The sequence below is a fragment of the Clupea harengus genome, chromosome 10 (genome assembly GCF_900700415.2).
Source record: "Clupea harengus chromosome 10, Ch_v2.0.2, whole genome shotgun sequence".
In the NCBI taxonomy this organism is placed as follows: Eukaryota; Metazoa; Chordata; class Actinopteri; order Clupeiformes; family Clupeidae; genus Clupea; species Clupea harengus.
Genome location: NC_045161.1, coordinates 15,971,387 through 15,989,022, shown reverse-complemented (window position 1 = coordinate 15,989,022; position 17,636 = coordinate 15,971,387). Strand labels below are relative to the sequence as shown.

Here is a 17,636-nt window from a genome sequence, read left to right as displayed (position 1 = left end):
TCTTGTTTGTGTCCGAGCTCCTGTGCTCCAGTCTTTCCGTGTCTCCGAATTCGTTCCCATTGTTCAAGTCCTTTACTGTTAAACTTCTGTGTTTTGTATTTTTGGTTTATTAGAACTCCTTGGGTATTTTTGGTTATTGAAACGAAGACTCCTGTGTTTTGTATTATCAGTGAGCATATTATCCTCTGAGCGCTATCCCTGTTTTCGTTAGTTTTTTCCCATGTCCCGTTTCCTTTTATCTCTGAGTCCTGATGTCCCTGACAGTATTCTTAAGGCGGTCTCTTTATCATATGTATCACTCTTGGTTGACTGGTGGCCCAAATACTGTTTAAATGGGTGTTTTTCAAAGGTTTAAGATGCTTTCAAAGTCTCTAATTGTGATTGTATTTTGCTGTTAATCAAAACAGCAGATACCACTGATATCATATTGATGCAGAAACTAAGCCTGATCAAAAGTCACCCTGACCATACCACTCTTGCCAACTGTGCCTGTTGTGTAAGCGGAGACATTCCAGAATCCGCATAGATTTTTTGCTTCATGCTGGAAAGTTGTGTGCAAATACAGAGGATTTCAAACAACATCAGTGCGTTTTAAAGTCGGAGCTTTGAGTCTGAAACTTGGCTCTGTTAGGCAACTGAACTCCGTGGTTAAATCTTTATATTCAGTATGTATATCAGTATTCAATGTGTGTAATTTTACGGTTTAAGTGATTTTGTTAATCATAAACACACAAAGTTCACAGCCCATCTTTTGAATTGTATGCAAGGACTGAAAATATTTATTTAATTCGACAGCATAAACATTATAAAAATATTGTACATTTCGACACATCTAACATCAAGAATTTAAAAAATAAGTTACAATACATTGTCTTTGACTCTTAAAAATGAGAAACAAGAATACAAAACAAACAGAACATCATACAAAAAACGTTTTCTTGAATAAAATGAGCTGTGGATATCACAAGGTGAATATGCCTTGGCTTGCCTTGGGAAAAACTCCATGAAATTCACCTGTGATGTCTACCTTCATTTCTAATACAGTGAATGGAGTGAATACTGAAAATAGTTCTCCCCCCTCAAACTGATAGAGGAAGCCAACAGAAGAGGTTGATAATTACTGAGAAGTCGTTCCAATTACAACATCTCATGTGCATTTGGCCTTTATGCGGACAGTCGTATCTGTGTTGGGGGTGTGGCGGTGTGTGGGGGGGTCCAAAAGTCCAAGAAATGCCTGGAATAAGAACTATGGATCACAAGCTTACAGAAAAGGTCTGAAGAACAGAGTAGAGAGGCTCATTAAATCGTGTGGACCCCCGCCACCCCCACCTCCTCACAGATTCTGGCTGGCTAACAGGACGGTGGATTAGGCTCAGGCATTGAGGCTGTACTCTTGCTTGTAGCAGCAGGGTCGGCACACAGCGTTCACCACCCCATTCACCAGCTGTAGAAACAAGATGATGAACTCCAGGACACTAAGACCCAGCAGGATGGACAGCAGAGTGACGTCCCACTGCACAATGTTTGAAGGCTGGATGCACGAAGACCAGGTATCCCTGTTGAACAAGTAGCTGTGTGGGGAAGGACAGTCACACACGTCAGTCACACATGACTACATGTCACACATTTGATAGAAGTGCCTCAAACAGCTGAGTAAGAAAGAGATGTTGCTCAAGCACGTACTTTCCACTGTCATTCTCGAAAGGGTATGACCATCCCATCAGGGTGAAGCAGTAGGGGCCCTTGAGCAAAGCCAAGGCCGACACAACAAAGCAATAGCTGGAGCCAGCCAGTCCCACGAGCGAGGCCAGCACCGAGCTGCACATCTGTGTCACAAGCAAACAAAAGGAGAGCGTCAGAGTTCAGAGGTCAGTCAGGATCAGCTGGGCCCCAGCAGCAGGATGCAAGAAGGCCCACAGTGGCCCCCAGGCGCAGCTGCGGCCTCCTCACCAGGGAGGCTGGGTGTGAAAGTGTTTGCTTCACACACTGACTGGGACAGATGAGGTTCAAAGCCCCTCCGCACTCCACCAACGGCTCACTTAGGTTGAAATGAAATGGTGGAGGTTGGACGTCAGTGCATACATGATCACCTGCCCCACAAACAAACACATACACACACACTGACACACTGAAGTCAATAACTACTCACAGCACAGCTATCAGTGACACAGCTGGCAGCACATTTCCCCATGCTCAGGAATACAGCTGCAGGCAGGAAGACCTACAGAGAGAGAGAGAGAGAGAGAGAGAGGGAAAGACAAATGGGAGATGAGAGGATGAGAAACAATGGGAAAGACAAGAAGAGAGTCATGGAAAGAGAGATACAGGGAGGGAGGGGGGGGGCAGAGAGAGAGAGGATATTTAGCTCAAAGCCCTTCACTCTTAGAAACTCAGTTCATGATCTCATCCAAAGGAAACACATCCACCACAAACATCCTCTCTCTGTGACACTGACGTCGGGAGACAACACGCTAGTTTGTTTCTCAGCTATCTCATGCTCTTCCACACATAATTCTGGTGAAATGTTAACAACCATTTTGTCTTGAAAAATATGTGTGATTCGTTGTCATATTACCAAGATTTACAGATTTAAAACATTATTTGAATTTACAAAAAAAATGTATATATTGAACTATCAAGCTACATTTATTGTGCCTTTTAATCATCACACAGGGGAAAAAAAATCCCTAAGTTAATAAGTTCACAAAGATATCAAAATGAACAGTAACGTAATGAAATAGTGGATATATAAACAGCCTAGGCTGAGGACATGGTCTTCTCAGGGTTAACACTTTAAAACTCATATCTCTTACAAAAACATCTAAAGGGCCACTGAAACTCAAGGACGCTCTTAGAGAGCAGCCGACAGCACAGTACAACAAACCAGACAGAGCTGAAGCCCAAACCCTTCGCCATGTTAAAACACGTATCAAACATTTATCCACTTACCGCTACACCTCCTCCACCCACGCCCATGAAAAGCCATGGGTACCAAGAGATGTGACCGTCCTGCACATAGTTCATGGCCCCTCCGGGAAAAAACAGAAGAACGTTGGCCGCGATGCAGCAGATCGCCAAGGGGATGAGGGCAAAGCCCATGGATCGGGCAAAACCAAAGGAGCACATTACTCTTGTACGTGGAGAGAGACAGAGAGAGAGAGAAAAGAAAGGAGGAGAGGCGAGGAGAGAAAAAAGGGCTCTCCCAGGGTCTGTCCACTGCTGTAATCCAGGAAGGAAACTGCGAGGGCTGAGGAGAGTGTGTAGGTTTTTAAGTGGACTCTCCACCTCCTGAGTCTTAGACTGAGGGACTAGGGATATGACGCAACAGGTTCCATTCTGGGCAGAGTGACCCCCACAGGCGGAAGAGGGGTGAGAGGCTCGAGTGTGACTCTTTCCACAGAGAGGAGAGAAGGGAGGGGGCTAGAGGGGGCTCTCTTTCAGAGAGAGAGAGAAAAGAGAGAGAAAGGGAGAGAGAGAGAGGAGAGAGAGAGAAAGGGATAGAGAGAGGAGAGAGAGAGAAGGGGAGAGAGAGAGAATGGGAGAGAGAGAGAAAGGGACAGAGAGAGAGAGAATGGGAGAGAGAGAAAGGGACAGAGAGAGAGGAGAGAGAGAGAAAGGGACAGAGAGAGAAAGAGACAGAGAGGAGAGAGAGAGAGAGTGGAACATGAGGGAGAAGACAGAGAGGGTGGACAAGGGAGGGTAGAGGAAAAGAGAGGAAGCATTCAAGCAGAAAGGATGAATCCCCAGGGCAGAGTGACAGAACACAGAGCATGTGCTTTCCCACAGCTCCTCTGGGTACACAAGACAGTACTTACATCTAATACTCATAATTGCTCTCTCACAAACAAGTTGCAGTCGATGTCTGGTCCCTGATTTGCATGACACTTTGCACTTTTTTCAGAAAACTCTTATTTCAGATAACTTCATATTTAACTTTTTTTTTAACCCTAATTAATACAAGGGCTAGCTAATGGTAGAAACACTAGGACCCCCCCAAAAGAGTATATGCATATGTTATATACGAGCATACATGCAGTCATAAAGTATTTAGTCAGTGTCTGAGTGCAACGACATTTTTAAAGGAACTTCAGTGACATTGTATGTTATGACCAAGATGAACCAGCCCAGCAGACTGATGATCACCAAGCTGTGGACACACTTCTCCCGCACAACAGAAGATGGCATCAGACTGTCACACATGACAGAGCAGAGGTGTTTCCCAACCTCACAGGTGCACACCACACACTACACCTGTGTGTGTCCAAACAGGCCCTTTCTAATCCAACTATACAACAGCCAAGGTATGATATTGCAGTCACGAGCTACATGTCCACTGTTTTATTGACAAACAGGTACATATTCAATGGAATGGAATGTCCGACGGCCAGGTTTGCTCAAGTGGCCATGAGCCTGGATTACCCTCATCAGTAAGCCGGCATAATGAAGCAAAAAAAAGCCTGGCTAATGAGCAAAAACTCTGCCCTGGCTGAATAGATTACATAAGCCCCACAAATGTTTATTCACTTTCCTTGGAAAATACAGCTGGCTTTCATGGTAATTGCTGACAAAACGTATTCAGCGAGGGGATTTGAGCAACAGAACTATGCCTGTGACCCATAGGAAAAAAAGACCATAATACGATAAAAATCCACAGTACAATGCAGGCGAGTGCAGAGGGCTTGAGTGGGCTGTTGTTTATGGGCTGCAGAATCAGATTCCAGTCTAGATACAATGTGAATGAGAATAATTGCTCTTGCTTTGGGTGTGGGTGAAGCAGATGAGTTGAGTGGAAATATTGAGGGAGTCTAAAGGTTTCATAATTGCAGTGAATGGTTCCTCATTGTTGTGGTTTAAAGTTGACAGTTGGGCGTTAGCCTCTTCTGTCTATAAATAACTTAGAGATAAAGATAAAGATAAAGCATTAAGGGAGGGTTCACTCCCAGCCTGTGGTGTGTCTGTACCAGGACGCTAGTTAGGAACCCCCTGATAGAACCTCACCAGAAAGAGAGAAATTACACCCTTGAGACCACCTTCAACTAACGGGGTCTGGGTGAAGCTGATAAAAGGTTTGGACATGAAATGGTTTTCCAGTGGTTCAGTCCAAACCTGGGCTTGGCTTTTTCTGTGTACAAAAAAAAAGCGGGAAAAAAAAGTAAGAATGAAAAGGAAAGTGGAGAATGGGAATGAGTCAGAGGGGTCAGAAGTTCACCCGACGTTCCAACTCTCCCCTTGCCTATTTCACAACTCGGGAATTCATAGCGAAATTCCAAAGTCTTGATAAACGTTGGCATGAGTCATCCAAATCAATAGTGATGAACATTAGTATCTTCGAAGGGGAAGTGGCTCAACTATTCCACTTAAGGCCTTTCTAGTATATCCCATCCTAAGATTATGAACGTCATTCAGTCAGTCAGGGACAAAACAAAAGAGAATTTAGTAGGGAACAAGTTGGTCATCCATCACAATATGTCCTTTCATCAGAGTTTAAATAAAATCCCCATTCATGTATTCCAACAAATACTGTACAGATGGTCGTGAAATGGTTTAGTTGTCTTCAGAGAGTCTTTCTTTTTAAATGTCATCTTAAAAATAGCATGGAAGATTATGTACGGTTGCTTGAGAAATCGTTTCATTCCGAAAAACACAGAACCAACATTTGTGGTAAGAAATCTGGATGTATTTATCACTGTAAAAGTAACTTGACAAAATGAATGATTTCATTCAAAAGTAGCTCTGAAAAGTTTAACATAAAACTATTCACACAGAATATCAAGAAATTCTTAAGCCTTTTTCTCCTTAAAACTTATTTTTTGTATAAGTTTATTTACACATTTTATTCATAATTTAAATTTTTATAATTGCCAGTAATTGAATGCATAATATTGCAGCATGATTCTTTCTTCATGAAAAAGGTTAAAACTGCACATTGTTTGGTGCAGAGAATACACGCACAGCATTGTAGTGCATAGCTTCGGCGCACGTGCCCAACTCTCTCCACCTCGGAGCATATAAACCCTCTAGGGGCTAAGCCTCTCCATGTGAACGCAGATCTAGTAGCCCACAGCACACCCATCGGCCCTGGGGTCTGAGCCTGCCCAGAGCACCCTGTGAGTGGGGTCAGAGGGCGGCGAGGCAGGGTCCCACCAGGCTCCGATGCTGATGACCTGACCCCTGCCGAACTGCGCCCGGTCGTGGCCTGCCACTGGCCAGTGTACTGCGTGGCCCCGCCTCCTCAGCTCCTCCGCAACTCTCTCCTCTACTCCAGTCTCCAAGCTGAGCTGCCACTGCTGAGCTGCACAACCCCAAAACACACCCGAACACACACACACACACACACGCAAACACACACACATATATATATATATATATATGAATATTATTAGGAATTACAGAACATGATATGCATTCTATATCATAATATATCAGATATGTAGATACACATTTCAACAGAATATATTAGATATATGGATATCCATTTTATAGAATATAGTAGATACGTATATAGATATGCAGTATATTATACAGAACATATTAACTACGGGTTGGTAAGAGAACATAGCACACAGAGACTGTGTTCCCTACTGCACAAGTCAACAGAGCACTTACATAACTATGTTTTTGAATAGAGTGGGCGAACACATAACACCCACACTAGACCATCTTCTGCTGAAGTAGAGTACAATATAAATGACTATAGCAGAGCAGCTCAATTAACAGTCACTGCCGGGTAACAGAAATATCAACATGTAAAGGGTAAAATATGACTGGGCTGCCTATGTCAAATAATGTCAACATTATCATATTATTAGTCACAGATGACCAACACAGTAAAATACAGTCCCTACAGGACAAATGCCGCACTTCATAAAAATGACTAAATCTAATAAAAATACCACAGAAGCCCATCAGCTATGCTAGAGGTCTCTGCGCATACCCCACAGATCATGCTGTATACATTTGTGCATCTAGCTTGGTATGTGCACATGATACCTCTGGAACAGTAAACAACCTGGAGCATAAAGTGTAAACACGAAGGGCCTCTGCACAAATCCCCTAATCCGTATTACTGAAGTCCACAGACACAACACAACACACTGTTGCAAGTCTCTTTAACCAATGCTGTGCTTCTGGGCACTTCCTGCTCTCCGGTAAACCCACATCACTGATGACTTCTAAGTCCACATCACTGATTACTTCTAAGTGCACAAGCTACAGGTCTGCCTCAGTACCAGTATGGCTCTTCCTTACTATTCACATCAATCTCTGACATCAATGACTTGAGTTTGAGAAGAGCCAGTGGGGTTAAAGTTACTCTGGTAAAGTACCCAGCTGAACTCAGGAGCCTCGGGGCATGTGAGAAAGGGATTTGCCCTCTGTCTGTCACAGGACCAGCATTTGCACAGAAACAATGGCGATCAAACATCCCCCCCCCCCGCGCACAACCGTTGGCCTGCGATTGTTTCTGGGACTGGGCCGAGCAGGACTTACAGGCTGCATCATACTGCACAAACACACGTGGGGCGTCCAGAGCCTGCTGGGGGTTCATCCCAAACTCCAGCATGTTGAGTAACACCTGCAAACACATTCAAGAGTTGACACATTTCAACACTTTCAATTTAATCATGAGAGTTTGTTAGAGTTTATATTGTGTCAACAATTTCAACGGGGTTTCCATTTAATCGCAACCATTATGGTACTGCACGCATGGGAACATAGCAACACATTCTATCAATACGTCTATACTGAGGAGTGAAGATAGAAGTGTCATGAATTGGGGTGAGTGTAGCCTAGTGTGAAGCACATCATGTCCAGCCTTATCTTCGCATCATGCAGTATACCGCTCTGCACCTGTAATCCATGCAAATATGGTGACAGATACGTCATGGGACAAAACAAACACTCGCTCCCAGTACACACTTTTAAGTAGAAAAACTCAAATAAGGATGCATAACACAAAGCTATACTACCAGCTTGCATTATACTATTGAAATATCTCCAGTATTACATGAGAGATTTGAAAGAGCCTTCATCTACTACACCTGGCTTTCTCTGCACAAACAGAACACATACGTGATAATTTCCCTAAGCACTGAAACTATGTCTTTCTGCACTTTCTGCCACTTTCACCACTAATCCACGTTGATTTAATTTAATGTCTGTACAGCTCTTAACAGTATATGGGGGGAAAAAATTATCCAACAGGAGCGAGACTCGTGCTGCAGCACCACCCACTGGTAGAAAGGCAGAGCTGCGCCACACCACCTGAACATGCCCCTGGGGCTGCATGAAGGCCCCCATCACCCCGAACGAGCAAAGCAGTCGGTTGGAGCTGGCCTCCGTCAGCAGGGCTGGGATGATGGTCTGGTAGGGCCTCTTCTCTGGGCCTATGCAGTTAGCATGGTTAGCATCCATGGAGAAGTGAGCACCTCTGTTCTGCAAGCAGGAAGGGAGGAGGGGAGAGGAGAGGTCAGTGGAGGACTGGACCACTGGCAATATTTCATGTTGAAAACAGGAAGTGCCCCCCCACCCCTCACCTACTAAGCCTAATCTTTTACATGTTTTCTGGGCGTCTCTTTGCGTGATGTTAAAAATAATTAACTTCCATTCCGAGGTTTGGGTATATTGCAGTGATGAAATTGACCCATAGAAGATAGCTTCTCAAAATGAACAAAGAAGTCATTCAAATGTCAAAATCAATAAAAAATGTTAATGAACAGCCAGGGTTGTTAATCATCAACTATGAAAGGGAAGCCCAGTGGAAACACCAATAAGAGTACATCCTTCTCATAGACTGTGAACATCCATTACAGGATCACAAGGTCCATTTTTAGGACTAACAGTAAAACTAACAATAAAATCATTGCCTTTGACCACCATCAGGTCCAAATCATGACATCAATAGGCTCAAACAGACATCAGTGGGTGCTTACGTGGAGAGAAAACCCACAGCATTTGGGCACTAGCCCTGTCCCGAAGCCCATGTAGTTGCTGTTGACGAAAGAGCAGGCGTTGCCTTCCCCGTCCACCACGGAGAAATACACCGTCTCACTTCCTCTGGGTATCCCCGGCTCTTTGCTAGCCCTTGCCCTGAGGAGGAATGCAAGTGAAGGCTTTCTAGGAGTTGGTCATACATCGCATTTGAATGATGCTCTGTTTTTAGATACACTTACTGTCAATAAGCAGCCAAAAAAATGCTACTTGGGCAATATTTTTCCCTGAAATGGTATAATTTCCGGTATAATTTGTTTTTAGCAGTAGTTGTAGTAGCAGAGAATATTAAATCTGGCATTAGAAAGACATGGTTTGGGCCATAATATGAGTGCAATTTTATCATTGTAACCTTCCTGAGAATGTAGGCCTTCAAACCACACTGAAATATTTTGGACGGCAAAGTTAGCAGAAAGAATGAGCTGGCTGTATTTGTGATGGCAATCTGGGAGTCTAAAGTCTACAGTTTTACGACAGATCAATAAACACACTCTCTCTTTCTCTTTCACACACAGACAGCACTGGTTGGGGAGGGTTGGGGGGTGTGTGGGTGTTCCTGAGCCTGGGGAGGGGTTGGGTAAACAGTCCTATCTAAAGTAAGCACACTGTACCCAACACTGGCTGGTACCTGGCACGGACAGACAGACAGAGTAATTGCAGGGTTGGGCAACGTTACGCTACGCCTCATGCAGTGGTGGCATTTCAGAGATCCTATGCATGAAGTACGCTACGCATATTTTACTTGAATAAGTATAGCTGAATAATTCATTTGGGGGTTACTGCTCATTCACTTCCTCAGCTCACCTCTCACTTGTTTGGCATGACCAATCTCATCCACTGAACGAAAGACACGGCTGTGAACACACCCTCCCATCAATTCACACTGGACTTCTAATGATCGAGTAGCTTTATCAGGCATGCTTCGTATGGTCTAGTGGTTTTACAATGTGTGCCCCCACTTGCTTGTAATGAAAATCTCTAATGCTTATTTCATGCCTGGAGAACCACTCAGCTGGTGTTGACCGCACCTGTCCATCTGAATGAGCTGGGCGCGTTGCTGACTGTAGTCTTTGGCCAGAAGTCCCTCCAGGGGGACATTCACATGGGCAGGGTCTGCGTTGAAGTGGGTGGTGTCTGCCAAGCTGAGCTTAAATGCCTCCACCAGAAGGTGCAGGTAGTCTGCACTGTTGTGATTCATTCCTGTGCATGAGCAGGCCAGTTTTTTTAAGAAAATGTGCTCCTCTGCATAACAACAGTATAACAGACAGAACCCCCCCCCCCCCAAAATCAAACCCTTTTAAACTCCATATATCTTCTTGTCATAACCGAAATGGGCATGTTGGTATATTTCAAAGTACTACCTTTTATTGGGAAATTTTCCAAAATATTAAGGGCAATAAGAGCTGCCATCCCTTGGCCATTTGGTGGAACCTCCCATAGTCTCACTGTCTGACAAAATAGTAAAGAAAGTAAGTAAAACAAACAAACAAACAAACAAACAGATAAAATATGTAAAATGGATTAAATAAATTCTATTAATTCTCAGTCAGTCAGCAGTCATAAAAGAAATCTAGGGAAGGCTGGTCTGATTGTAGGCATGTGAGTGGGGTGTAAAACTGCCAAAATGAGGGAAGGGCAGGCCAGACCCCTGGGCAGCGTATGTACCTTGTAGTCAGTGAAGATGGGCGTGATCTCTGTGCTGGTGTGGCTCCTGAGGTCCTCCAGGCTCATCACGCCACCATTCTCTCGTATCACCTCCACTATGGCCTCTGCTATCCTGCCGGCATAGAAACCATCTTTCCCTTGGTGGGAAATCTCCTACGCATTCATCCAAATGCAAAAAACACTCTACGGTCAATGCAAACCTTTGCGTTGGACATTTACATTATACACAATCAGGGTACAGACGTGAACAAAAGCAAGGCAAACACACCGGTGCAGAATTCCCTGTGTGCCCTGATGCCTGAATACAATGACTTATTTCCATATGTACTGCACATCTTATGCATGCATGTTGTTCAAATTATCCCCACTATGATAACATAAAGCAGCCTCTGTGTATCACGCAAGCCCTTCCCCTGGCAACACTGGGGCCACTGTGTGTATCGATCGGTCACATTATCACTAAGGGTTGGCCGTGACTACTGCCATGTATCATCCATGTTTGACGTCAAAAGCAAAGCCCCCAGTAGCTCATGGTGAGTGAATGTGGAACAGGTGCCATAGAAACTAGCGGTCGTTCCACTGAGACTCAGACTGTTTGTATTACCACGCATGGCTCGCATACATTGATTTTCATTCTGCGAGATAACTTTCAGTTGACATTAACTCGGAGGCAGGCATGCTCCATAAGAGGGTGGGCTATAGTGTTTCCACAGGACATTCATTACAACTGTGGAACATGTATTGCTTCTTACATTCATTGCTTCCATGACATGAGATATACAGTAGTATACTATATTCTAATATATTATATATATATATTATATACTACATTACAATTGGAATAGGCAGCATTGCTTTCTTTAAGGGTAATGAGACTGGGAGACATTGGAAATGTATACAGCCAGAAACCACCCACACATCTTCAAATGTCTTTGGTTTTTCAAGCACGAAGGCAGTATTTGTAAAAATGTGTCAGTTAATCTGAGAAGGTGGCCTGTACCAGACATTTGTGAAACCTCAGGCTATGTGTACAATACACTGTACCAGCAAAACATTTGTATCCCTTTCCCTTTGGGTACTGCACACACACTAAACTGGGTTTGAAATCAGAGCCAACTCACAGTTACCTGGAATGTCTGAGCCAGACCTGGGTTGGTGACCACCTGACCATGTTTGGGTGGCTGGTTGTTGGGGAGGAAGTCCCCACCCAGCTCCCTGCCCACTTCCCTCATCGCCTTTGTCCACTTGGCCCACGCGTACGCGGTGACCTCGGCGACTGGGAATCCCCCACTGGCCAAGTCACATGCTGGCTCCAGAATATCAGCCAGGGAGAGCTGCCGGATTTCACACACAGACCAAAAAAAATCATGTAGCCATATCACTTCCCGACCCACCCAAAATAACTCAGATGGATGAATTATTTAGTATGGACAAATCTTTTTCACACAAAAGTCCACATCCTTACACCTGATTCCATAGACCTATCAGCTAATAACATACAAAGTTTTCACATACCAATGGAATGAAAACAAATCTTTACTTTAAACCTTTTAAACATTTACTGTTTAATCTACACTTTCTATATCATCATAAACCACATGAGCTTCTAAGGATGTGCTTTGATTATTATTACCACAAACATTACTCAGCTACTTAGCTAAAACTGACTAAAAGGGGAAACAAACAAATAGGAAACAATGCCAAATCCATTTCAGGAGACTGTATGGCAACGCCCCTGAATACTCGTCACGGGCGACTGGGAAATTAGTCAGACTCGTGAGCGAAGAAGCTTAAAATAACAGGGTCACTCTCGTTTGTCATTCCTCAGAAGGGAATATTTCAAACAAGAGTTCTCCACTGGTGAAGGCCAACCAGGAAGACCACACGTTCTTCACCGTAAACGTGGCCACGGGCCCCGAAAACACATGGGAGGAGACCTTCCTGGGTCGAAATTCAACCATTGTCACAGAGAGTGCATTGACAGCTCCAGCCACGTCATTGTATATTCACCCTCACCATTTAAAGGCTTCAGGATGTAAGACACCCTTTGTCACAGCCTGTTAACAAGACAACCATAAACACACACGCTCTCATTTGACCCTCACAGCACACACCCTCACTTCTTACTATGCCTACAGTAATGAAAGAGAGAAACTCCCACTAAGGGGTGTCCCAAAGATATTGCTCCCTTATCCTATCTGAAAAGATAAAGGCAGTATCTGTAGGAACATCTAGGATTAAAAGTGCACTGACATCACTATGGGTGGCACAGAAGGGTCAAAGTATTGGGCTGTGCAGATTATGATCAATTACACGTAGTCAGAGCTGTTTTAACAAAAACAGTATACTATACATGTACAGTGTCCTCCAGAATCATTGGCACCCGTATGTAATACGAGTGAAAAATGGCTGATGAAATTTCCCCAAAATACATTTTACAATACATAACTGGTACTCCCATATTTAGTATTTTGTACAACCCCCTTTTGCCAACAGAACAGCACTGAGTCTTCTCTTGTAATGTCTGAGTTGAGAACAAAAGGAAGGGATTCGACTCTTCCTCAGTGCAGAATCTCTCCAGATCTTGGGTCTTCTCTTGGGCTCTCTACTTGAGCTCCACCCACAGATTTTCAACTGGATTTAGGTCAGGGGACTGGGGTGGCCATGACAAAAGTGTTCATTTGACATATTCTTTTAAGGATTTTGATGTGTGATTTGGATCGTTGTCATGCTAGAAGAGAAACAGCCCCACAACATCACAAACCCTCCACCATTTTCAACACTTGGTATTAAGTGCTTTATGACTGTTAAGTGTTTTATTTCTACGCCAAACCCACCTTGAGTTTTTGGAGTCAAAGAACTCGATTTTTGTTTTGTCTGACCATAGCACCCTGTCCCAGTTAAAGTTCCAGTGGCGTCTGGCAAACTCCAGGTGCTTGTGCTTGTGACGAGTGTGGTTAGTACGTCATTTCCTGTTTATTTATCTCTGGAAAATCTGTGTGTCTTTACAAGTGTTTGTAACCCCCACCCATTTTTCCTTCTGTGAGGCGCATTGTGTTACCTCCTGGTATGAAATGTGCCGTACAAATAAAGTTTGATTGATTGATTGACGAGAAGATAAGAAAGGCTTCATTCTGCCATTCCGTCCAAACGGTTTGCTGGCATGGAGGCGATATCTAATGGTGGATTTGAGGACCCAGTGACCCTAAGATGCTACCAATCTCTGTAATTCTGAAACTGTGGTCTTTGGAGATTTTTTTTTTTACTTCTCTGACCATCGTCCTCACTGTGTCTGCTGACAAAATAGCCTTTTGTCATCTTACAGGCTGGTTCATGATAGTTTTGAATATCTTAAAAAAAACTGTTGGCCTTTTAAGTTGAGCAGCTATTGTTGTATCCATTTCCTGATTTGTGCATGTCAACACACTTTTGCCTTATTACAGTGGAGTGCTCTTGAATCTTTCCCATTTGATGGATGACTTGGGCCCTGTGTCAACTAATTTGTATACTCCAGTGAAACAGGAAATCATTGATGAATAATTGACCACATTTTCTTAGGTCAACTTTAATTAGATACATATGATACAATTTAGTTTAATGAATAATTGTTTTCACTAATGCTTGCTTTATTCTATTTTCAATTTAATATTAAGATTAATAACTGATAAAGTCAGTGATAAACTGATAAATAACTGACTTTTAAAAAATACTTTTCAATCATCATTAGCAAGATGGTCCTGACTGATGCAGCTATGGAATTACATAACATCATGCTCTGCATTTTATTACTTATGAAAATAATGCAAATCAGCCAACATGGCAAAGAGAGAGGTGGAAAGAGATGTAGAGGGCAAACAGAAATAGAGGTACCTTCTTGCTCCCAAACAGCTGGATGGTGTCACACCAGCATGCAGCTGCTCCGGGCACTGTGATGTTGAGGGCGTGGAAGGGCGGAGTGGGGCTGCCCTTTGTGTAGCCCCGGCTCTGCATCAGTTCCAGGGTCTGGGCCTTGGGTGAGCGGCCACTAGAGGCAGAGAGGAAAGATTCACTGAAACACATTGGTATGTCTTCATATATGAGGTTGTCCTGTGTGCATTCTCAAACTCCAGAAAATGCAACAGTGGATAATTGAGGCCTAAACTGTAGTCCTAACACAGTTAGTTTGTTTGTGGATCTGTGTATGTGTGCATGCATTTGACAGTGCTTAAGTACGCATTAGTCATATGCAGACTGAATGAGATAGTTCCCTGTTCATTTCTCACGACTTAGAGGCCATATTAAATGCCACTTACCTTCCATTGAGTCCACGCACATGCCCGGTGCGTGCATCAAAGTACAGGCAAAAGCTGTCCCCTCCTATGCCTGTGCTACAAGGCTCTGTCACATTCAAGGCCGCAGCTACAGCAACAGCAGCGTCTGCAGCGTTGCCACCTTTTTTGAGAATGCCTGCAGGGTACAAATAAAAGTTCTGAGATTACTTGTGCTAAACGTCATAAAAATCATTCAGAACAATGCATTTTAGACACGTTAATGAAACGGTTCGCATAAATTGTTGCATTAAGACATGCATAAGTGCGTGTCTTTTACGAGACTACTTTACGAGAGCAAAGTAAGGTGAGAGGAAGTATACGATCATGTGTTATTGTGTGGAGGGAGCACTGACCCATCCCGATGACAGAAGCCAGCGACTGACTGGAAGCAACGCAGCCATGTAAACAAACCACAGGTGAACGACGGGAGGGAAAAGTCAACTCGGGCAACATCTTCCTTACATAAACAAAAACCACTTGATGTGTTTAACTTACAGGATTAACGCTCAAAGAGCACGTGTTGCTTAGTGTCCACCCATAGTCTCCCACAACTGTCCAGCGCGGATATAACAACACGTATTATGTCAATGGATGTCCACATAGTAAGTTAATGGCTACAACTACATGAGAAACGATCAGCAAACACTTTGCAGTCTGAAGACATTTTCGATCTTTGTTATCGATTGCTTTAGGCAGGAAGATCAATCGAAAACATATGACATCGATTTCACATAGTTCAGGCATCGTGTAGCTTATAACAAAAAGAATAAATCGAGAATGTTTATTATTTTGTAGTAATGTAATGACAATTCATTGGTAATAAGCATATTCAACATTCAGGATCGCAGACAGACATACCGTTTCTGTCTCCATCTCTTTATAACAACACGAAATCACAGTAAAATAAAACAGTGCACGAATAATCTAATAACAATACACATATAACACACACACTTCAGTCTTGGAGCAACATACCTGAATTACACAAAAACACAAAAACCATCGATGTACGCAGGATCTGCACAGGCAAAACAAAACAACACAAAATACATCAGTTTCAACCCGACAACACTGCTAGCTAGCCAGTGGAACGTGGGTAATGGAATGTCAATCCAGAGTGTATGAACAACCTAATATGTATTCCGAAACAGATAAGACCAACATGTATTATCTTCCTATTAGCACATTAGGCAGCACATCAGTACGTAATACGTCGAAGTTCTCAACATTCATTTCATTTTCTAATTTGAAAGTTTATGAATTGTGAGGGGATTTTTGTACAGTTTTGTACAAGTTAGACCAGGGGTTCTCAAACTTTTGCAAGCTGGGCCCCCCCAAAGCTGGTTAGGGGTAGTTGGGGCCCCCCCAGCGCGCGGCCCGCCGCCACCGCCCTCAACTACACCACCATATATAGATAGATAGATAGATAGATAGCATATTGTTATTGATAGGCCTGACATGTCAAGGTTAGGCTATTGTTAGGCCCATACAGATAATTATTATAACTATTTATTATTATTATTATTGTTATTATTATTATCAGTAATAGTAGGCCTATTAGTAGGCTATTCATTATTATCACCATCATTATGTTATTATTATTATAATTAATGATTATCGACCAATTATTATTATTGTATTATTATCATAATAATAATTAGTGTTATTATTGCTATCATTTGGATACTGTTATTATTATGGGCCTCTTGTGATCTTTACAAAAAAATCCTACAGGTCTGTCAATGTGAGACATAAGCCTGCTTTGCACTGCAAAGGTCCTCAAATCTTGGGGCAATGTTTGACAAACATATCCTCAGGTCATCCTCGATCTGTGCGCGGTTGCGGTATTTAGTTTTGAGCGCAGTCAGTCTTGAAAAGCCTGCCTGGCACAAATATGTCGACGCGAAAAGGAGGGGCATTTTTAAGGCTATGTCGCAAAGCTGATCATTGCTATCCAGAATGACGAAATAGGGGAGATGCTTAAGTCTACTGTCACTCTTCAGCTGCTCTTTCATGTCTATTGACAGCTCGTCTGCTGAGCAGAGAAATGGATCTCGAACTTAGGCGAATGAACGGTAGTCCTCTTTGAAATAGGACCCAAACTGATTTCTGATATTCGGCGTGATACAGTGTCATTTGACATAGGTATTGCGCTGAGTTTAGCTCCTATTCTACACGTCTTGCGCGGCCGGCAAAATCAGTGTTTCGGAAATTGTATGGGGTCGGCCAAGCTTAGCGATTCTATGAGCAACTACATAAGATGCCTGCATACACTGCTTGGAGATGGTGGTTCGTTGTTGCTGGAGGCCATCACGTTCATGTTTAAAGAAGTCCACAGGCTTCTCTTTCTGACTTTTACGAATCAGAAACGTGTCCATAGTTGTGTTTGTTTGCTGATACAGTGTGTGTGAAGTTAATAAAGTTCTAATTTCAACGTCGTGTGTGGGTGTGAACGACACGAATAATGGATATGGATAAGGCTGTGCTAGGCAATGATTCCTAACAAAACTAACTGTACACAATGTAGACAGGGACAGCAAAAAATAGTATTCAAGTGCTGGTGTTTTATTTGTTGCAACACGGTGGATGATACAAAAATGTAAAGGTAGGTGTTAAGGAGAAAAGGGCTAGCTGCAGTTGGAAGAAGGTAGCTAGCTAGGCTAGCTCTCGGGC

The 17,636-nt window shown here is 43.2% G+C and overlaps 2 protein-coding genes across 7 annotated transcripts; both read right to left on the bottom strand.

Annotated features, from left to right (window-relative positions):
- Positions 1-749: 749 nt before the first annotated feature.
- tm4sf18 (transmembrane 4 L six family member 18) lies at positions 750-3,331 on the bottom strand. Its single transcript, XM_012825315.3, has 4 exons — positions 2,950-3,331; positions 2,150-2,221; positions 1,684-1,826; positions 750-1,571 (listed from the first exon to the last, which is right to left on the bottom strand). The coding sequence occupies exons 1-4, from the start codon at positions 3,124-3,126 to the stop codon at positions 1,373-1,375; spliced, it is 591 nt and encodes a 196-aa protein (XP_012680769.1). The 5' UTR covers positions 3,127-3,331; the 3' UTR covers positions 750-1,372.
- Positions 3,332-5,659: 2,328 nt separating this feature from the next.
- On the bottom strand, positions 5,660-16,105 carry LOC105898274 (glutathione hydrolase-like YwrD proenzyme). Of its 6 annotated transcripts, none has more exons than XM_042708879.1 (12): positions 15,939-16,103; positions 15,317-15,420; positions 14,946-15,099; positions 14,524-14,677; positions 11,781-11,987; positions 10,654-10,806; positions 10,350-10,437; positions 10,017-10,188; positions 8,931-9,087; positions 8,263-8,433; positions 7,489-7,573; positions 5,660-6,292 (listed from the first exon to the last, which is right to left on the bottom strand). In XM_042708879.1, the coding sequence occupies exons 2-12, from the start codon at positions 15,414-15,416 to the stop codon at positions 6,051-6,053; spliced, it is 1,683 nt and encodes a 560-aa protein (XP_042564813.1). In that variant the 5' UTR covers positions 15,417-15,420; positions 15,939-16,103; the 3' UTR covers positions 5,660-6,050. The 6 variants fall into 6 exon arrangements, with proteins under 6 accessions (XP_042564813.1, XP_042564814.1, XP_031431430.1 ...); XM_042708880.1 differs by having other exon boundaries at positions 15,317-15,416; XM_031575570.1 differs by lacking the exon at positions 15,939-16,103 and adding an exon at positions 15,459-15,932 and having other exon boundaries at positions 15,317-15,345.
- Positions 16,106-17,636: the final 1,531 nt, after the last annotated feature.